This window comes from Orbicella faveolata, unplaced genomic scaffold (genome assembly GCF_042242905.1).
Source record: "Orbicella faveolata isolate gen_17 unplaced genomic scaffold, um_ofav_v1 contig_24, whole genome shotgun sequence".
Taxonomy (NCBI): domain Eukaryota; kingdom Metazoa; phylum Cnidaria; class Anthozoa; order Scleractinia; family Merulinidae; genus Orbicella; species Orbicella faveolata.
Window position 1 is genome coordinate 8,040,710 of NW_028301552.1, and position 23,091 is coordinate 8,063,800.

At 37.8% G+C, this 23,091-nt stretch overlaps 1 protein-coding gene across 1 annotated transcript; it reads left to right on the top strand.

Moving 5' to 3' along the window:
* The first annotated feature begins 416 nt into the window (after nucleotides 1-416).
* Nucleotides 417-21,872, top strand: LOC110057698 (uncharacterized). Its single transcript, XM_089292970.1, has 8 exons — nucleotides 417-588; nucleotides 12,107-12,372; nucleotides 14,122-14,239; nucleotides 14,666-14,788; nucleotides 15,314-15,436; nucleotides 17,688-17,724; nucleotides 18,681-18,807; nucleotides 20,258-21,872. The coding sequence occupies exons 1-8, from the start codon at nucleotides 516-518 to the stop codon at nucleotides 20,774-20,776; spliced, it is 1,386 nt and encodes a 461-aa protein (XP_089149096.1). The 5' UTR covers nucleotides 417-515; the 3' UTR covers nucleotides 20,777-21,872.
* Nucleotides 21,873-23,091: the final 1,219 nt, after the last annotated feature.

Below are 23,091 nucleotides of genomic sequence, written 5' to 3' on the forward strand. Positions count from 1 at the left end.
CGTTTCAATACACTTGATTTTGAGAGCCGGGCTCTTCCTAATTTGCATAATCCGTAATCGGCCCGTGGGCATTACGGCTGCATAATGACCGCTCAGATCTCGCTCTTAGCCAATCAGAGCGCGAGTTATATCGCCCACAAGCCAAAGCGATATAATAATAACTACTTAATTCCCGTAATGCTAATACATTGAATGAAAAAATGCGAGAAAAAGAAATGGGTGTACCCTTCCGAAATGTATCTTGAAAAATATTTTTTGACAGTCGAGGTTAACAAACATACCAACAACATATGTTAAAAGTATAATTTAATTAAAAACCAACTGCTAAAGGACACATGTCAAGGTGAACAGCAAAGTTGACCGCTATTGGCTAAAATAAATTGTTTTTCATTCATAACAAAAAATATATTGACATAGTAAAACTTGCATAGACGCCCGATGCGTTAAGTTATAGTACAAAGAATTACGTCTGACTCAAGAAGACCCTCCAATTTGGACAATTCTCGGCCGGTGTAATGTTTTCCTTTTTTGTTTGGATAGTTTTATTCGAGCTCTGCCTTGCGATACCAAATGTTGTCTGCTCACAAGGTTAGCTATCTATTTCATTTATTTTATTACTTGACAACACACGTATATGCATGCCAAGTAAGTCTCTTATTGTCGGGACCAACTTATTAAAATTGAACTGCGTATTGTAGTATTATCTTGTTTCTTATTATGAAAATGACTTCGCACACCAACGTAAGGCGAGACGCAGTAACCTAGTTGTTAGTGATCTTCGGCAAGACACTTTAATCTACTATGGACTAGAGACCCATCTCTTGCATGCTTCATGCTGTGGAAATTAAACTAGAATAAGTTCAGACAGCAAGTGTGGGCCACCTGTACTTCTTTTATTATGTTAATGTAATCAAATTTCTTCAACTTTAATTCATTTCAGCTAAGAGAAATTATGTATTCTTCCATGGGTCCCAAAGACTCATGATAAACATAAAAGAAAACAGAACGTGTCGGTTAAAGCGAAAACAGAGGATGAAATGCTGATGCTTTTAGTCTGTAATACTGAAAGGAAACAAAAACATTCAAAGTTGGGTATCACTTCGTCTTGAATTTGAAATCTCTATCCAGTTTTATGAAACCTTTTTGAAAACAAATTGTATAAAGAATTAACACCACCTGCCCTTACAGTTCAAGACTGAGCTATTCGTCGTTTACGTCAAAAACGCTCCATGAAAGCCCATGTTATCTTCGCAAATGAACGATTTTCTTCTTGCAGCTTTTTGAGGGGTACGTGATGATAATTGCGTAATGGTCGTAAAAGTCATGTACCCGTCCCTGCTTAACTTGCATTTATCTTAAGGTGGCTCAAAACAACAACAAAAAATTAAACCGCTGTGCTGGAACGTAAACGAAAATTATGATGTTGATGTTGCGATCGTTCTTTTTACTAGGCCAGCCTCAACTTCGGGTATTTATGGTATTCATCTTCTACCGCTTATGCTGCTAGCGACAACAGCAAAAAAGAAAACACTGTTCATGGGTATTCACGTTTCTTCGCGTGGAATTGCGAGTTTTACTGAGCAGGAAACGGCCTTCACGCGTGCGCATAGCGCGATCTTGCAAAGTCAAGATTTTATTTTGCGCGTGCAACGTGCGGTAAAAATTCCTTATCCACGAAGCTAATATCTCAAAAACTACAGGGTGTTTCAAAAGTTCGTTCCGATTTGTTTTCTTCAAGCGTTTCATTATTTATTTAACATACCTCTTTAAAAATTAGATATATTAATTTTTGCCCATTTTTCATTCAATCATTTAAATCATTAGAAACCAGAATGTATTGTGTTGTGTTGTGTTGTGTTGTGAACGTATACATTCTATTAAAAATTGAACACGAACATGGAATGCAATGTATGACATTTACAGACTGCAAACTACATTTTGGCCTAAATAGTGTCCTGGTTAGCCTAAAAATCACTCTGGGTAGCCTAAATATCACTCAGGCTAGCCTAAATATAACTCAGGCTAACCTAAATAGTGCTAAGGTTAGCCTGTTTACGGTTAGCTCCCGGTAATGGAAATGTGGATGCTATATTGAATAAAAAGTCTGCAGTCTGGAAATGTCATAGACCCCCTGGATGTAAGTCAGTTAACTACGTGCATCAGTCTACAGCAATATCGTACAGAATATCTTGAAGAGCTATATGGGTTTTTTCAATAATGTGGGGTCAATAATCATATTCAAAGTGAACCAAGTTTGCAAATTAATGTATTCTATTTGATGAGACAATTCAACGCATTGCTTACCAGCATTTTCATCAAAGGGTAGTTTTTCCTTAATTTGTAGTGTACAGACACAGTGGTCGTTGGACCAATCATATCAAATATTGTAGAGCCTAGACTTTCCTCCACATCATTAAGAGCAAATGTCACGGAAAAGCAAGCAAAATTTGAATTTAGCGGCAGAAGTCGAAAAATCGATTTTTCTTTCTTTTCGTCCACAAAAAGCCCTTAGGTAGATATGAAACGTGATGTAGTTTTTTGGAGCTCGAAGCACTTTAAATTCGAGAAAATCGAGGAAAACGATTTTCGCCTCGACGGTCACCAAAATGACAGATCGCAAAGGCTTAACAATTAGTAATCTAAACTTAATTTGCGTTCGCGTGTAAAGAAGAACTAACACTTATCGATACTTTTTCTTGAAAGACAAAGTATTCAGCTATCCAAACCAGGTTAGGACTTGACTTGAGCACCATTTGAGAATAAACACACAATTTAAAAAAAAAAAATCCCTTTCAGTTACTAGGTCGAATTCCTAATTTACGAATAAAATTCAGAGATATTTTTCGACATGTGCCATAACTCCAAATTCCTTGAAACTTCGCCTTAAGAACACTTTTAGGTTGTTATAAAACATATATCAAAATCAGCTTGGGTTATTCTTCGGGTGCTTTTTGAGGCCCGGCTGAAAAACCCTGATTTTACCTGAAAGATCAGGAAAAGTATGGACTTCTGCGCGTTGGTCTGAGGGCAAGCGGGTATAGGCGTTTAAAGTCCTTGTATTATTAGTTCCTTGTACTTAACACTTTTATGTTGTTGTAAAACATGTATCAAAATCAGCTTTGATTATTCATCGAGTGGTTTTTAACGCGCCGCTGATATAACCGGATTTTAACGAAAACATTAGCAAGAAGTAAACAATCGAATGCTTACGTGTTTTTCTGAGGCCAAGAAAGTCTGCTGAAGTAAAGCGGTTTAACTTCTTTCATTATGATATTTTCGTTCTGCAGGTCAATATGCTTCTGTTAAAGTAAAATAAAATGATAGCAGGAGTTTATTCATGCATTCAAAAGTACCTTCACTCACAAGGAATATTTCAATTTTTTTACGTTAATTAGATTACTGACAAACGTACTGACAAGCTAAACAATTCAACCTGTTTAACGGTGTACATGTATAAATAAAGTTACAGAGTTGCATTTACTTCATTTCAATATGGAAAACGGGTCTGCAAAGTAAATGCGAGCAGGCGCGTGTCCATTAGACTACGTGTAGTCCCTCCTTCGCTTAGTCCGTCGTGCGTGACGCGAAAGAAATTCACGAGAAAAAAATGGCCGCGCGAAATCCTGGTGGCTAGGAGTGCGCGAAAGGAGGGACTACCGCCTAAGCCCAAGAGTTTGCCCTTTCAAGGCCGAGTGATTTTTCGGTGTAGGATTTCTCATCTTGACGTCATCTTATTATCGCCTGTTATCAATAGCCCCGGAAGATCTGAATAAAATTGCTCTACTCTACTCTTCAAGTAGCCAGGCAAAAACATATGCCGTGAGAAGTATATCTTCGTTCAGTGTTCGTTCAGTGTTCGTTCAGCGAAACTGTCAAAGAAGTTTTAAAAAGAAGACGGCAAATGAGGCCTCTTGTAACGGTTTTCGCTGCGTCTAAAAGTAATTGCGAAAATTTCAACAGAGTTTCAACCGAGAATTTACATTATACATTATACATTATACATAGAAGATCATCCAACTGCGGTGAAATGTTTGCCGATAGCAGCGGAAAATTTCAGGTGAATGTCCGGCGTCAAGTGAGAGTCCGGCTCAATCTTTCAAATGGACGGCAGAAAGGCCAAGCTCAGTGAATTTATATTCGCTGACTTAGACGATGCTGTTGAGCGGCGAAATCACTAACACGCTCGCAGTCGGGGTGGAGGCAGAGAGCTTTGCCAAAAAAAACACTGGATAAATTAAAATCTTTCCAAAGCGCCTGTTGGCAGATTCGCAAGAACATCACGGCTTGCGAAGCGCGATTCCAAAGCTTCGATTTGCTCCGGTCCCAAAACATTCCTACAAGACGTCACAGGTATCTCGAATGTTGACAACACGTTGTCAACGCTCCTAACATAAGCCAATCATATTTTTGCGTTGTGAGAGCTTGAGAGAACTCATGGGCTTAGGCGGTAGTCCCTCCTTTCGCGTGCTCCTCGCCTCCAGGACCTCGTGACCTCTTCATGGAACGGATACCATGTTGGACAGCGGCAAATTGGTGTCACCCAACCTGTCTTTTTGTATCACTGCTAAGTAGGATTCGCTGACCTCTGACTTTACTCGACAATCTCGTTCATCAGTTTATGCGCCGATAATGGAAGAATAACTGACCAGAGTCCACCCGCATTGCTTAGCAATTCATCTGATCCAAAAACAGAACAGTTCGTGTTTTTGAAACATACCAAAGGAGAAACGACAGAAACCTTTAAAAAAGATCCGCATTTGCGAACTTCTGCCGTCCGACCTCCAATCGGCTATAATATGACGCGTCACGCGTTCCGAAAGCAAACGAAGTGTTAGCTAAAGTTTCAGAATTAATTTAGGGTAGAGCTTCGATCATTATATGGTTGCAGTATGTTTTACACGACGGCAAAAAACAAAAACAAAAACAAAAACAAAAAAACAAAAAAAAACAAAAAATAGAAAGCAAAAAAAGAACAAGAGAACTGAGGATGCATATCGTTTTTACATGCAGCGTGACGTCTAAAATAGAATTCTCTTGGGAAAATTCAACTTATACTGGATAAAATTAATTAGCGTAAATGGATTTGGCGTGCTTAAATGTTCTATCCTGCAGTCCAGCTGACTACTGCAAGCGGGTCTTTTAGTGAGTCATGGATTGCCAATCGTAGAAAGTCGAAAAAAAAAAGTGAAAAAAACACTTCGCTTTGGCGGGAAATATTTCTGACCGAACTTTTCATTGGAATTCGTACTCCGATTTGTTTGTAGATACCAATTTTAACTAAACTGTATATTGACAAAAGTACAAAAGACTATTGGAAACATGTTTTACTTCGGAAATAAACGGCCGCCTTTTTGTAAAACAACGCACTCTGTGGGACATAGTAAATTCCACGGCCGGGAATGAAACCGTGACTTGCAATCAAAATAAACAATGAAACTGAAGATTTCTTTACGAAATTTAACCTGTATTGCCAGTCCTGAAATGACTCTGAAATAACTTTTTGCGAACAAACTTGATAGGTTACAGAAAACGTAACTCTTTTAAGCTTTAATTCAGTAAATATCTCCTTTAGCGACTAGTTATCTTAAATTAATTATTGGAAGGCCGCGTAGTAAAACGTTTTTAACTTCCTGTTTCGCCTCGGTGTGAAATCGACATCTCGTCACTAATAGCTGGCATTCGAAGCGATAAAACATACTCGGATTAAATAAAGTCACCTTGGGTTGAGATTGAATTGTTTTACCATTATATTACAGGCGCAAGCAAACAATTTACTTATTACTACAAAGAACTCATAATATAAGGACTTGAATGCCTGTACCCGCTTGCCCTCCGATCAATGTGCAGAAGTTCATTGTTTAATTTTCGTGATCTTTTAGGTAAAATCAGGGTTTTTCAGCCGGGCCTCAAAAAGCACTCGAAAAATAACCCAAGCTGATTTTAATACATGTTTTACAACAGCATAAAGGTGCTCCAAAGGCGAAGTTTCAAGGAATTTGGAGTTATGGCACACGTCGAAAAATATCTCTGAATTTTATTTGTAAATAAAGAAATTCGACCTAGTAACTGAGAGGGATTTTTTTAAAAATTGTGTGTTTATTCTCAAATGGCGCTCAGGTGAAGTTCTAACCTGGTTTGGACAGCTGAATACTTTGTCTTTCAAGAAAAAGTATCGATAAGTGTTGGCTCTTCTTTACACGCGAACGCAAATTAAGTTTAGATTACTAATTTTAAGCCTTTGCGATCGGTCATTTTGGTGACCGTCGAGGCGAAAATCGTTTTCCTCGATTTCCTCGAATTTAAAGTGCTTCGAGCTCCAAAAAACTACATCACGTTTCATATCTACCTAAGGGCTATTTGTGGACGAAAAGAGAGAAAAATCGGTTTTTCAACTTCTGCCGCGCTATGTTTGCTAATTAGAAAAATTCGCTCTTAAGTTTGTATTGCAAACAATGAGATATAATAGTAGAATATCATTTGTGTAAACCAAAACATCATTTGATTCCAGTTTGTCATAGTTTACATAAGCTTAATTTGTTGCGATGTTGGCAAGGAAAACACAGTTAAAAAAAATCGTAAACATCAAATTCCAGCAACCCCGTTGAACATGTGATGAGGTAGCCAATCATATTCGCCGATTGATCTTTCCATTTAATGCGAGAACAAACAGCTCCAGTAAGCTTAGCAACTGGACTGAAATTACACTTCAGTGTGACTATATATAGCCATGGCTAAAGAAAATTCCAATGGCTTGCGTGACCAAAGTAACTCCTATCCCCGAGGAAACTCGGTTAGCAACACCTGAATGAAATAACAAGGAGTAACAAGGAGTAAGGTAATTGTCGGTACGTAAGCTTAAATTCTCGAGGCCTGTGTAGTACTTTCGAAGAAAAGAAGAAAACGATAGAGCAACTGAGAAATGAAAAATAACTTAAGTTTACCTTGAAAACTGGAAAGCCAACTCGTGACGGAAAGCTGTCCAAATTAATCGAAACAGAAAAAAACGGCAAGGACAACACAACATGCAACGATAGGGCCAGCAAGTTGTAGTAATATGGCCGCCTTTACGTGAACACTCAAACGACAAGTTACTGGAACTCTTCTTCCCATGCACACGAGCAATTGAACTAGCATTTGGTCACTATTGCGCCCATGTGCTTGGTGTTCAGCGTTCCCGATTTAATATAATACGATGACAATACGAGAGGATTCCTCGCATTAGCCTCAGTTGCAAGCTAATTCCAGTCCAATACCGAGATTACGAAAACGGTCTATTAATGGTGTTCGCCAAAATACCGATTAATAAATGTTTAATATTTGTACTAGGAAGTTGACGATCATTTGGATACGGATGTTGTCTTTAATCCTTGAAAAAAGACCTTTTCTCATTATTTATAGGAATTTCAGAATCGATAATGAAAAAGAAAACAGAAAAACAGAAGTATAATTCGAGGCTGAAATAAAAAGAAAATGTCAGCCACAAATTTTAAGATCATCGTGCACAAAATAATTGCACGACCCGCTAAAGAAGACACAAATGCTAAGGTAACCAGAGAAATCAGGCCTCTGTTGGCTAAAATAAACAAGGAAACAGTTAAAAATTAATGAAATACTTGAAGACATTCAATCTGTCACGTTAGCAACACTTTCAAAGAGTCGACGTCTAAGTACAGAAGCAATGTAAGACTCTCCAATTTGTTCAACTCTCTATATTTGTCATGATTTCTGTTTTTGTTCGGTTAATTTTATTCGAGTTCTGCTCTGCCATGCCAAAAGCTGTCTGCTCACAAGGTTATTTATTTCTTTATTCACAAAACATGTCTCGTAAATACCTCTCTTACTGACGGGACGAGCTTATTAAACCTGGACTGAGTATTATGATAATACTCAACAAAACGTGAGGCACAACAACCTAGTTGTTACTGTTCTTTGGCATGACGTTTTGCACTAAAAATTCCTCCGTCTCTTTATGAGTCTAAATGGTATTGGAGATCTGCTTATTAGCCCGAGACGTGCAAAATTTGCTTGGCACTAACAACCAGCTTTGATGGACCCTATCTTCTGGGTGTTAACACGCTATGGAAATTAATATGAATTCCAACGGTGTGGGACTCGTAACTCAATTGCTACTTTTCATCAATCTATAGAGGAATCCAAATTTATTCAAGTTCAATTTACCTACATTGATCTAAATTGTTTTACTAAGTTTAAAGTCCCATTGCTTCATCAAAAATATAATGGTAAACAAAGGTTGTCGATGCAATGTGCAATGTTGAAGCTTTCTACCCTCTTAAAAAAAATAATTTTCTTCAAAGGAAAGCTAATATAATTAACTTTGATCACGAAAGGTTTACACAAAGAATTAATGCTGCATCATCTTTTTGCCACAAGCACAAATTGGGCTAAGTAATACGGTAATCACCAAAATGTCAATTAATAAATATTCAATGTTTGTCTTTTAGTCCGGCGGCATGACTCGAAATTTCAGGCAAATTGTGTACTTTTTGACACGAGTATGAAATTTGGCATATCGATAGCAGTCACCAATAGGAACATTTTCAGATATAGTGCCAAAATGGACATCCACTGGTTTCCATGGAAACCACAATATATTAAAATTCATGAAATTTCTCTGTGTACCTTAGTTTATCAGCAAATATACTGTCATTTCTATGGTTCCAACTTGTTTACCAAGGTCATTTCGTTTTAGCATATGACACGTTGCCCTTAACTAGGTGATGCCATGGAAACAAAAAATTAAAATCCCACGTTTGTTGAGAATGAAAGAAAGCTCTGCGTCTTGTTGATGGGCCTCCTGTTGTTTAGACCATTGTTATCTGCAATAAAACCTACAGATTTTTTAGATGTTCTTAAATTTCCGTATCACACACTCGCGAATGCAGTGGCCATCACACAAAGCAGGGAAGTACATGTAACAAATTTACATCTTTTGCCGCAGCTCGTTTTACAACGACAATAGCCCAGCACTTTACGGCTAGTAGCTGCTGCTTGTAGGGTAATCCATCTTGGCTGCATCTACCCTCTCTACCGAGGAGTGCAGACAGCCGGGAAGTACAGGGGTTGGAATGGTTGCTTGTTCCCGCACGTATCCTCCTTGATATGTGACGCGCTTCATTAGGTTGTTGGATCAGTGGGATACCACGTGTACCGTGAAAACTTATAGCCCTTGTCCAAGACGTATTGTCGTCGATTTTATCGACTGCCTCTGCAGTAAAACCCCCGTTTTCAAGTTAGGAAGGGATACCGGGCCCATTGACAACTGCATCTGCCACTCCTACCAGATCTGATATTTGACAAACATAGCACTGTTGCTCTTGGCTATCAACATGCCAAGAGCATGCCGTCTGTTAACAATTTCTTTTTTAAGTAGATCTGCGTGCAGCATGCAGCCTATAAATACTGGTAAAGGCGTCTCTTGACTTTTGACATGCCGAGTGCATTCTTTGGATTTATGGGCGGGCTTCATGACTGGAATTTAGCGTTTGTACAGCAACGATCATGGCTACCGATGCCAGCAAAGTCTGGGGCAATGATTCCTTTTGCCAGTTATGAGGAAAACGTCCACTGGCTATGAATGATCTGTTGAGCATTTATTTACCTACTATGCTAGTTGTGCGTTCTAAACTCATCAAGTTGCCATCATTTTCCGCAAAGGAAGTGTAATAACACTAGTAGTCATTCTGTCTTCTTCAAACATTAGCAACACCTCTTTAATCTCGGTGTCAACAGTCAATAACATGCGTAGAGTGGATCTCTTACTTATCTGTCGCCACGCCTTTTGCAAAACTCTTTTTCTCGAGTCTGAGATCTTGAAAACGGCAGTGCGCGACTGCCGCGTTCTAGAAAATTAACTCAGCTGTAGTATAAGAGATTGGCAGTTAAGTTTTTCTTTTTTCTCATTACCTTTCCATTATTATGTTAATTGTCGCGCGCAGTTGATCAACCCTGCCATACAACTCAGGTCATATTTGGCTCCAAGGGCAATCATGTCAATTGTCCTTAGCTTAGATATTAGATTTAGATGGCGTAACTCTTGAGCAACAGATCGAACGCTGGATCGGAGTCGAAAACGGTTGTACACGTCTCCTTTATATCAACCTCGGTGGTCGGTTCCTTCCAAAAGGAACATACTGGAACAGCTTTGCTGTCTGGAAAATACCACCTGTGTGTACGTTTGCTGCTTCTTTGGGCGAGACAGTTTCCTTTTAAATATGTGATCCAGTTTGGTTCTTGTTGGTTCGGTCCAATTGGACAAGATTTATGTCAAGTGGCGCAATGACTTTCAAATGTCTGAGCAATTCCATTTTCTCCTCCGAATGTTCTCAAATCAACCCATTTCTTCTTTTACATGTTGACTTTCTAACAAAGACTTATGCTGTACGTAGTTGCCTCGAATTGCAAAGAAATAAATTAGAATGAGATGCCGCTCCCACCATCCGAACCAAGAGAAAGTGTTGCAGAAATGTAGAAAAAAGGCACCAAGAGAAAATGCACATTTATGCAAATTAAGGCATTTATTCATTTAATATTTTTAGCAGGAAAATGCCCGCTATTTGAATAAAAAGGGAGAAAAAATAACAATTCTAATCAATAACGTGAAAACGAAGGTAAAAACGTCAATTAATTTTCGAAAAAGAACATTCGCAAGAACTTTGCTAGGGGTCTAATGAGGGAAAACTCTAATTATCGCTAACTAGCTGAAATTATAAAATTGAGCTTAGCACTATATTAGGAATTGATCAGTATGGGAATGCACATAATCCTACAAAGTTTGATGCTTGTATCAAAAATCGCACAATTCAAGAGCTATGCTGTTGTACAATTAGAAAGTCGATGAATATTTGGATAGGGTTTTTGTTTTTAACCCTTAAAAAAGACCCTTTGTGATTATATATTCCTGGCTAAGCTATATATGTTTACACTCGAAAAATCGCCTTTTTAGTCCGGCGGTCATCTACACAATTGAATGAGAATTTCACCTTGACGTTGTCATGGAATCGTCTTTACTGTCTTTCGATTTTTTTTTTTTTTTTAACAGCTTTTTGACATCCAAACATTTTCTCGATATTTTTAATTTGTTTTATCCCTTAATAAATTCAACCTTGTGCTTTGAACTTGATCATGGCGACATAGAGTTATTGAAACGTCGTTCTGGTTTACTATCTTTTTTTTTTTTTTTTTTTTTTTTTTTTTTTTTTTTTTCATTCCAATGTCATCTAACATCTGCCTGAATATAATTTTTGAAGTGATCTTAAAGTTGCACGGCATGAAATGGTCTGGAACCTTCCTCAGGTCATGCATAGTCAGTACGTCCATTCGTATAAGACAAATATAATTAAGATGTGGCAGGATGTATAAGATCAACCCTTGTAATGATCAGTTTATTTCAGGTTTGTCCAGCAAAAATATATACCATGATGTAATGCAATTGTGGCAGGATTCTTTCTCTCGTCTGTCGCTTTTAGAGCTACCGAAAACTACAGTGGAAAATGGGAAACCGTCCAGGAAGTCTTTATTCAGTCTTAACACTAAATTGACGTCACTAAAATAAAATGCAAGTTAAGTTTTTTTTTTTTTTTTTTTTTTTTTTTTTTTCTGCAATGTATGATAACAAAACTGTTGAAATCGGTTTCCTTAACATGGCGAAAAAAACAAATCAGCTGAGCTTATACGAAGCTTTACATTTTTTTTATAAATTCGACAACAACACATGACAAGTTCAACGTTCCTCTAAATTATCAAGATCATCAGTATATTTTGCTTGACGTATCTTGTTCAGAATTAAAATTTTACCGGAGTTATTCCAGAATTAGCAGTGAGGCTACTCTCCCGTGGCTCGTGGTTCTGCAGTAATAGAGCACAGATGAGCCGCGTGCAACACAGAATGTATTTGTTATAAAATGCGAGGCTTACCGTAAATCTGCTAGTATTAGTAAAATCACTTCTGTAAAGTACGAGAATTATACTGTATTCGAATTTGTGTCTGGACTGCTACAGTTAAAGCACACCTAGCTGTAAGGAGCTGTTATATCATTTTGTCGGTTTCTATTTTGGTTGTTCTGTTATCTCCGATAATTTATTTTAGGACGAGATCGTGAGCTGTATTTCCCAAGCTACTTCTTCTTTGCTGATAGACGATTGATCAAGCACAAGATAAAAAATGCGCATGTTAAGGACTTGGACCACTGTGAAGTTCTTTGCTATCGGCATGACAACTGTGTCAGTCTTAATATCAAAAAAGATCCTGACAGTGCAACAGGACAACAAGAATGTGAGCTAAATAATTCCACTCACATGGAGCATGATGAAGACCTGACAGTTAACAACTCTTACCTTTATCGCGGAGCGAAGGTGATAAACAGAACATTTTCATTATTTTATAATATTTGACAATTATCATCTCAGACTCCGAGAATCTCGACGAATATTCATCCAGATCCATGGAGCCTGAGGCGAATAATTGTTTTAGTATAATTTCCAGAGGTGAATATCAATAACAGCAGGAAAGTTCTGACACCTCGAAATCATTGCCCTTTGTTGCATCAACTGTGAGTAAAAACTAAAGTACGAAGTTCATGAAAGAAGCAATGGGTAACGCAATCATTACGTATTTTTGTTTCATTTTGGAAAGGGTCATATGCAATTATTTGTCTCGTCTTGGATTCTTACCTCTTGTCTAAAGAGAATTAAACACTCTATCTCACACGGTTTACCGGCTGTGATATAACATAATATTTTTGACGAGTTTTACTAGTACTCATTGTTACAATTTTCGCTAGAGGCTGCTCTAATAGATCCGATGATTTCTTTGTTGCCTTGTGGCTCTGTGTCAAAACAAAATGTGAAACACCATTGATATCAACGATGTGTTCTGCCTACAGGTTCATTTTCATGCAAACCAAACTCAATTTCATGTGAAAGGTTTTGCACATAGACTAACGTAAGGTAACTCGGAAATGGCCTATTAGTTTTCCCAGGTTTCCAAATTTGAAGTTAGCGGACTTAGCCAGGTCTTTGGAGTTTTATTCAAAACCCAGCTTCTATGTTGACCTGTCAGCATGCTATGTGTCGCTTGGCTTCTCAACCATTTATAACTATCTGGGCGGGTTGTTCAATGCCCGGTCAGGCTAACTCAAGTTTAGCGAGTATTTTTATCTCAAAGTTGCAGATTTTCATTCACGTTTCCTGTTTCTGTTGTTGGTCCTTCAGTTTTGAGGTTGAAAAATCTCAAACTACACAAAACATTTTATACAAGAAAAATTAATAGTTCGATTCACTTTTAATCCTAGGTTAGCTTAACCGCACAACCTGGCCCTGTAAAACAATTCTCTGAGTTTCTCGAGCAATCAGAATATGAGATTCTCCAAATTATTCCAGAAAACGATATCCCATTGTGGGATTAAAGGCAGCCACAAATCAATAGCAGTATTTTTTTGGTAAGCTGCATTCCGCTAACTTTTTTTTTTTTTACGAGAAAATGAGGAAGTCCTGTTGCAAATTGTGTTCTATTCTAACGTACTTTTGAATTCTCAGAAATAAAAAAAAGAAATAATGTTAACTGTATATCAAAGTAAAGAATATTATCATTTCGATCTTTAGGTTCAATAAATATGTCAAATTTAACTGTCTAATTTCCCGCGCGCTCATTGGCTCATTGTTATCGTCCACCGAGCGTACTGTCAAACTGTCAAATTTTTACCAATGAGATTTTATGGACCTTTTTAAGTACCCAGTCAAAAACCGAGAAAAGCTATTGACAATGAGCCCATCATTTTGAATACAGTTCACTTATCTTTGTTTACGGAAAGTCTACGGCGTCTTTTTCCCCCATTTATTCCCGGTATTTGACAATTTTGGGGTCTTGCTATTGTAAAAAAACAAATTGACGTCAGTTTTTTTTTTATGCGTCTGCCCTCTTATTGATGATAAATTTCGTGATAACATTGTCGAAGTTTACTGAGGACAGATCCTGAAAAACTGACGTCAATTTGTTAATTGTCTGGAAGCGCGTCTTAACGTAAACTATATCTTAGTGTATGTTAGTATTTTAAATGAATCTTGGTAAAATGTCTGTCATAGAATTGTGCTTTCTTGTTTAAGAACGCCTGTGCAAAGAACCCGCCATGCCACAACAACGCGATTTGTCAGTCAGGATTTACAGACAAGGGATATCGATGCTTGTGCTATCCTGGATTCACTGGCGAACACTGCGACAAAGGTACACGTCATATGATCTTTTCTAGGGAAGGCACAGTATGTGCATCTGACTTTGCTTGATTTTAGTCTGGAAGCCGTCGTTATTTTTACTTTGAGGAATGTCGTCTTGAGTGCATGAAAAAACAAAAACAAAAACAAAAACAACCAAAAAGTAATGCTGGAATATTTTCGTTCGGTGCATGTTCTTTTTCGGTGTTCTACATCACCTGCTGGATTTTCACATGTGCATTGCCATTCGCTGAACAAACCTAAACCTTTCTCAGCTCAAAAACGTAACTAACATGAGGGCTATGACAATTATTCTAAATATGACGTATATGCACCTCTATTCTGGTACGACTTATATGTTTCTATTAGATGGACAAGGTCTTTAGATTTACAAGGTAAGTGAGTTCATTGCTAGAAAAACATTTTATTCCCTACTAAGATATTGACGAGTGTACTTCAGTGGTGCCATACTGTAGTCCTGATGCTACTTGCAACAATACAAAAGGTTCATACCAATGTAGATGCAAGCAAGGATTTTCTGGAGACGGAAAGGAATGCGAAGGTGAAATGTGCGATGTTATTATTGCATAAAAGTTGTGATGAATATTATAGTATAAAACAGTTGGAGCGATCTGTGCCCAGGATTAAAGTTCTAAAAAAACGTTAGCACTGAATTTTCGACCGCCTTCTGCGGTCTTCTTCAGAGAAATGTACTCGTCAAGAGTCACGGAATGCAAATAAGTAGCTAAGACGTCATTGTTCGTTGCCCCTTGGGGAGGAAACCAGGGATACATAAACCCTTGGGAAGGGTGCTCTTTCATTGAGAGAGCTCTTGTCCAGGAATGAATGTCATGACTCCAGAAAAAGCCTTCTGTTTTTGTTTTTCACGCCTGTTTCCAAAATGCTCGCATGATTAATTAAGTAATTAATTAGTTTTAACGCTTTTTAGATCTGCGTCAAATTAAACTCCCTTTTTAGAACTTTAATTATAGTATGACTTGTCAACTAAAGGAAGTTGGTCTTATTAGTTCTCCTAGACCAAGCAACGATATACTATGATTTTGTATTGTTGTTTTTGTTTTTCTAGATATTGATGAGTGTGCTAAGGAAACCCACAACTGCAGTTCTGATGCTGTTTGCAATAATACCAAGGGTTCATACAACTGCACGTGCAAACCTGGATACCATGGGGACGGAAAAAATTGCTTAGGTAAATGATATGTACATGGTACATGCACAAACTACGTTGAAAAAAAAAAAAAAAAAAAAAAGATTGGTTCAAATCCATGACGTTAAAGTGCCACTAGACCCAATTTTTTTTCTTGTGTTTGTTTGTTTGTTTTACGCTAATAATAATAAATTTGTATGAATTTTCAAATTTTGTAAAATTGTCTTTTTCCATGTTCACGACCGAGTAATAGCAGAGAATGGGACGAGTTGGCTTCTGACGTCATTTCAGGAATAACAAGATTTTGTTTCTGAAGCCCCGTCCACACATATCCGGATATTTTTGAATCCACAACCTTTTCTATCCGGATTCAAAAATTTCCCCGCCCACACGTAGCGTATTCGAATGGAATTCGCCTGTCCACACGCATTCGATGGTATCCGGATTCACTCCAGAGAAACTAGGCCTACATGTTGTGCTGCCATATTGGTTTATTGTTCGGTAAGAGACTGGACACGATTTTGCTACGTCATCAGATTCGAAAATATCCGGATTCACCACTCATAATCGGATTCGTTGCGGATTTATTTGTTTCCACTCTGGAGAACGGATTAAAAAAAAAAAAAAAAAAAAATTGGATTTGCTGCCGAATTCGCCGGATGCGTGTAGACGGAAAGAAAAAGCTGCGGATTCAAAAATATTCGGATACGTGTGGACGGGGCCTGAGAAGAATATATGCGAGCATACGATAGTGTGCGTCAAAATCTTTGAAGAAGGCAAAGAATATGTTGCTGGAGGCAGTAGCAATACAGGATGCGTAGGATAGAGAATTCGTCTTCATTGAATACCTCTATCTCGATGAAACTCGACCAGAAACGAGAAAAAGAACAAAGAAGTGGGCTGATCTGTGAAAAGGTGTAGCCGGGGAGCCATCGAGGATTTTTCCGATTCGGGTTCGCCGCTATTCTGAAGACCTAGAGATTTCCATGACCTGCATATTCTTCTCTATCTCTAATGGAAAGCCTGAAATTGTCAAGGTACTGCATAAGACACGGATTTGGGATAAGCTGGAAGCCATCTGACTATTCCGAGCTCAAACGATCCTCCGAGTTCCAGACTGACAAAAATGTGAAAACTTTAAGTGGGAAAATTATACGGTAAACGGCATCGCGTGTTTTTTTTTTTTTTTTTACTCGAAATAGAGACTTTTCTAAACCAATAGTAAACGAAACCAAAGTCCTACAACAAGGTGATTAAGATTGTTGAGGCTTCGGACTATTATTGTATTTGTGGATAAGTAAAAGTACCTCACCATCGGATATTGTTTGCCGACATCTCTGCTTACCTCTTATGTTAAAACTAATTTCAATTATTGATCTGGAGAATTAGGCTGGAGTGGACTTCGACTTCATCGCATTTCAACTTATATTTCCGGGGAAATTACTGTTTGAATCTAAATATGTTTTAACACTCCGAAATCTGCACGTTCCGTAGAGCCAAATTACCAACTCTTCGTGTTTATTGACATTTTTATAACTCTTTAAGAGCTGTAAGTTTACTCTTCAACCATGATTTTTTTATAACCCAAATGGACCAGCAAATTGTCGATCCTAGCCAAAATTACGACGCGGTGATCTCGACAGACGACCCGCACTTCGAAATGGAAAAATATATACAGACATCGCAGCCGTCCAAATTGTAACTACACTCCGAATTGTTATGCATGCTAGATGATACAATTCTTTCGCTTAAAAATCTTGTCCACTTTTGATGAAATAGGAATCACAAATAACCCAAAAATGTTTTGACAGCATTCTGAAGTTACCGAAGTGACGTCAGCCCGACCCAGATCCCGCTTTGCACGGTCATGAACGTAGAAATTACATGTTCAAACGCCTGTAGAAACGCAGGGATCTTATCAATCGAGATAATTTTCTTGCTGAAGTATTCAGGGAAACTAGTAGATTTCATTAAAGGAAAAAAAAAAAAAAATGGGGTTAGTGATACTTTAAACGAAAGAAGAAATTAATATTCTGGCATAATGCAAGCGTAGTTTTCCATTCATTTCGTTGTCGAATAAACTTTAAAGAAGGCCGTAAAGTTGATATACACAAAGTGCTTAATAAAAACTGATCATTCCTCTTTACCTTGATTTCCTTGCGAATTGATTTCTGCTCTTAGCCTTCGCGCAGACATCTTCTATTTCCTTTGTGACGCGCAGGCTAGTTTGCTCTCCTTTTTTCTTAACACCGCGGATGTGAGGTTACATGTATTTTTCCTTTATTTGTTCTAGTTGCCTCGACATGCAAGGAAATGTATGACAGGAACATGTAAGTGGAAGATCACAAGTTATTTGCTGGATGCAATAGAATTCATTTTAATCAGGAGCTTTTCATGGGATCTTGTTTAAATATGATCCTGATGAAAAAATATATTCCACTATCAAAAATACTACAGGCGTTTTGGCTACATTTGGGTGGTTAATATTTTTCACTAATAAGAACATCAGTTAAGATAATTGATTGGTATATATCATTTTAAGTGACTACTTATACATCAATCATGTTCACGATGGCTCGAAAACTAAAGAGCCTCGAGTGATTGAATGCAGATAATGATTCACAAGGCTAAGTATCATTTCTTCACGCAAGAAAAAACTAAGTCTGTAAGAGAATTTATGATCCTCCAAAGAGACGCCCTTGCTTTAAAAGCAATCCTTTTAATGCATGCTGTTTTTACAGATAATACACATTTCTTCTTCGGATAATGTTATCACGTCGTTGCATGGATGATGTTGCGTAGAATAAAATGCGTGTTAAATCAGTTGGGCTGTCTACGAAAGCAAAATGCTCGTCAAAATAAATGCAAGGACGTATGAGCATGACTTAGTCCAGTTGTAGCGGAGGCGCTACTGACGGAGACTCCATTCCTTTGTATAAAAACCTTTGCCCTAGCCTTATTCATATTTAATTGGTGATTATTATTTTCTTTGGATTTTTTTTTTTGCGTTCAGATATTCCTTTAATACTTTCGTAGCTACTTCGACAATTTGTGGATTTTTTTCAAACTTAACACAAAAAATGCTTACTGTACCACCGTGCTCTATAGGACCAAAATAATCACTGTAGCAATGTCACCACGCCTTATATGATATAATGAGAATGTCTACAGCTAAAAGATTGGAGGTTGAGACTTGAATACGTACTTACTGACACAATTAAGGTATGAAGGAATTATCACCCTCGAAACTCCTTGGTCTAATTAGATGCTTCTTCACATTCAACAGTTTGAACAGTAGTCAGCTAGTTACGCTCAAAGTTGATTCTAAACTTATTCCCGTTTACTGTCACTTGAAAATTGTTGGATGTGGAGATGGAGGATGGACCCCAGTCATGAAGATCAACGGCAGCCTGGTACGACTCTAATTAAGTCAATTTTATGTCATACACAGAGGAAAGTTGTATTCAGAATTATAATTTGATTGCTTTAAATAACTGTGCGCCAGTTTCATCAAACGTATTTAGAGTAAAACTAATAAACTAAGCCAGACGAAGGCGAGATATACATACATGATTTAATGGAACTTTTAAAAGGCTAAAAAATGTGATCCCCCAAGACCTTGAAGGGGTATTATCATGTCGAGGGTGTATAACACGGCTTGTTCATCAGGAATGTTAGCCTAATATCAGAAGTATCTGACATCTTGTCCCATCATATTGTATCCCGCCGTACGAGACCACATGCTGTTTGGCTATAGATGTTTAAGTGCTTAACTTCATAAGAACACAATGGTGTTGGAGGGATATAACGTTGAAAACAGCTATTCAGGATTTTCGTCTTCACTTTTACACAACTCTCCAATTACGTTCAGGCAGAACGGAAAACTATTTTGGATTATGGCGACGTTCTCCATCTGCTCGCCACTTTTCTTTAGTCGAAGTAAGTCTTCTGTGAGGAATTAATCGAATAGTGACTAGAGAGAGATAGAAATACACCTCGGCGAGCGAATAAAAAATAGCAGAAAGCATTTTCACATTCTATCTGTTTATTGTATTGCTACCGATATTTCTTTCTTGCTAAGATAAGAGCGAGGGGAAAGTAAACAAAACGACTACAGTTCGAGACTGGAACTAACCTTAAATTTCAGACATTATTTAAAAAAAAAAAAAAAAACATAAAGGAATGAAAATTGGTATTTAAAAACTTCCGACCTTACTAATGTTTAAAAAACATCATACGTACTGAAGGAAAACATCCAAAGATTATCATACATCAAGTTTAAGCTTACAGAAACAAGAATTTTTATTGAATAATATATGTCTTTGTAGCCAAATGTCTACTGAAATTAGCAGAGAAACAAACTAAATAAATTACTTGAAGGTTAGAAAAACCAGACGGTCTGTACAGTTTTGTCAATTTTTATTGTTCGCGTTGTTGATTGACAAAGCTTTGTATCAGGCAAAGCCCAAAGCCAGTTGGATGAGCACATACCGAAGCCTGGAAACGGAACAGCTCAAAACACACTTAAACGCTAACAGAATACCACTTGTTACACTTCTCACTGATCGCTTAAGACTTACTTACTACTATATAGATCGAATGATTGACCCGTGAAGAGTTTGTGTGCACAATGTTAAAGCTTAGTGCGCCGCTCCTCTTCTAAATTCGAATTTCTCTAACAATTACTTTACATGATGTGCTACGGGTTTGTGGAAAAATCAATCTGATATTTAAATATGAAAACGTACAGTCGCGAATAGCATGGTTGGAGAACCAATAACAGAGATGTAACAGAAATATAGATTTCCGCTGATAAATATGATTGGGTGCAGAATAATTCTATTTTTATTTTGTTTTGATCAGAACACCTTTCATTATGATTCTAAATACTGGAGGAATACGAATGAATACAATCTTCCTGGAGGGGAGACTGGATTTGACTCAGAGGAGACCAAGTTACCGACCTACTGGAACACATCCTTCTCCAAGATCTGTGTTGGTATGAAGATCGACCAACAGACTAATTTCATTGTCATCAACAAGCAGGCCAACTCTCTGTACTCATTGATCGCTGACGACCAATACCGCAAAACCTCAATGAATCGTTACACGTGGAAGACGTTGATTGGCTCACAAGCCTCCTTGCAGGGCACATGTAACAAGCAAGGTTTCAATGCTGTGGGTACTGATAGTTCATATTCTAAAGCAAGAATCGGCATTCTTGGAGACGGGAAAAACGACTGCGGATCTTGCGACTCCAGAATTGGCTTTGGTACAGGAGGGAAACATGATGACTCCAACACTTGCGGAAATGAAGCAACACACTCACCAGATAATGGAGACAAACACATTAAAGCCATGGGCTACATCTTGGTGCGCTAAGAAAGGAAAGCAAGAAACCCTCGATCACACAGCCCTGAATTTACGTCGAATGAATTAATTTAGTTTAGAGCATAAATACGCTTTCACCCTCGTTACAATTGTTGAAGGATATTTAAAACCCAATGATATCGAATTGGTTTTAGCTTTTTTAGCTATTCTCTCGTCTTGTCCCATTTAAAGTGATAAGGCTACGATAACAAAACTTGAAGAAACTATTGCACCTGCTAAGGTCTGCAATAGCTTCTGATGTTCATTATCTTGCTATAAATTGTCTTCGATATGTTAGACACACAGTTGGAAGACTTAAAATGAAATAAGCCTCACCAGCCGTCATCACTTTCACGGGCAAATTGATCCAGGAAAAATATAATCCTCTAAACCACTTCTGTCTTTTCAGTTTCAATGGTAGCTTACTCTTCAATCCAATGTTGACTTGCTTACGTATGCGATTTTTTCCTTTGAAAGAAGGCCTACTGTATTGCCAGTTTTCATGTGACGTCTCATTTTCCAAAATTGGAAATTACTAATTCCACTGAAAGTTTAGTTTTATCAAATGTAAGAATCGTTAATGACTTGACGTGTTACGACATTTAAGCTCGACAGCGTTCTTCATTTTGTAACAGAGCACGTATGAATTTCCAACTTTATGGGTTACATGACATCAAATATGGGGGCCCGGGAAGGCTTTTGCGTAGGTCAAAAGATGAGTCATCGCGTAAGTTTTTGCTAACTGAACAGTTCTTACTCCAGAAGAAGAATGAATTGTAATGTTTTGGAGTTCTGGAGTAATAACGTTTCGTTTAAATAGCAAAACTCAATGACAGATGTAACTGTTACTTAACAGGCGCCATGTTTGTGTCCCTCCGAGGGGCTCCAACACGGCATTTCCATACAAAGCTCCACAAATTTGGGTGAAACACTTCTCCAAATAACGCTTGAATGAAAATCCGCCCAGACCTCAATCTTGGTAAGATGTTTATATAACAATAAATCTATCATATCCCAGATTCTTGAGTTAATTTATTAAATGGTTACGACTTTTATTTTTGATTGCGTGACAGTCCAAACTATTAATCTTCCCATAAGTCGTTTTAATCCAGCGCCATATCGTCTAAGAATAGTACCCAGCTCCCCAAAGTTACTTTGAAGACATGTACAGATGATGAGGTACTGCGTTGAGGGGTCACCGATACCCTGAAATTGAATTTCGGCTCAAAAAAAAAGAAAACAGATAAATTAATAGTAATAATAATAATAATAATAATAATAATAATAATAATAATAATAATAATTACACTGTCTCCAAGGTCTTTTCCCAAAAATATTGAAGACAACTCAGAGGAAGCATAATTACTCTGGCGAATTTTCATATTCTCAACACGTGATACAACATAACAAACCTCTGCTCACTAAATTAGTGAGAGAAGTATACAGGTTTTGGTAGTGATTATAACGTCGGTTCCATACTCTACCCAATCTTCTTTCCAAACACGGAGTCTGCCAATTCGAGCTATGACGCTCGGTTTGAGGGAACAGTTACAGTCAAATTTGTCGGAATTGGAAGTTTGACTTTTTAGTGAAGTCACAACGCGACCAGCTCCCAGTTGGCTTGAGAGCTCAGTTGGTAGAGCACTGCACCGGTATCGGAAAGGTCATGGGTCCGAATCCCGTTTAAGCCTAAATTTTTTTCAGACTTTAATTTCACAGCTGCTTAAGTTGTATACATAACTGCGATGATCAATCATGCCGTCTTAATATCTTTCTCCGCAGTTCAAATAAATGAATTTCATTTCTCATACAGTCTATCTTTCTGTCTAGGGTCGAGGGTAATATTCTTTTTTCTCATTTTCTTTTTCTTCAAATGTCACAAATCGTAGGAGTTGTGAATCGGAGGCTTGTCAACCCCATTCACTACATTGAAGTTTGTTTGCTTTGTCATTAACATCAAACCTAATATAGCAAAATGTTGGCGTGACTTCCGGTCAGACGATCAGTCGAACTTTTTAATAAATGTTCTGAAATACATGCCGTAACTACACTGTAACTACTAGCTATTACAAAGGAAGAGCGCGGTGGAGGAAACGTTCAAAAAAGGTCTTACCGTCGCTTGCAACTGCCGGTCAATCAAAATTGAAAGTTTTGACAATCAAACTTCAAAGTTAACCCGCCCACTTGGGAACGTTTTGGCGCCACTCCGCAAACACTTGAAGAGGAGCAAAGTCAGCAACGCGTACGGGCATTTTGTCTTTTGCAGTTTTGAAAATCAGAATTAATTATAGGAAATCAATAAAGGAATTTCTGTTGGATATCGACTG

Bases quoted from the DNA above. Each gene is read 5' to 3' on its own strand.
- LOC110057698 (XM_089292970.1), top strand. From the start codon at position 516: ATGTTTTCCTTTTTTGTTTGGATAGTTTTATTCGAGCTCTGCCTTGCG. The intron at 589-12,106 runs GTTAGCTATCTA...AATTTATTTTAG, and splicing joins AAATGTTGTCTGCTCACAAG to GACGAGATCGTGAGCTGTAT. The intron at 12,373-14,121 runs GTGATAAACAGA...TTCTTGTTTAAG, and splicing joins ACCTTTATCGCGGAGCGAAG to AACGCCTGTGCAAAGAACCC.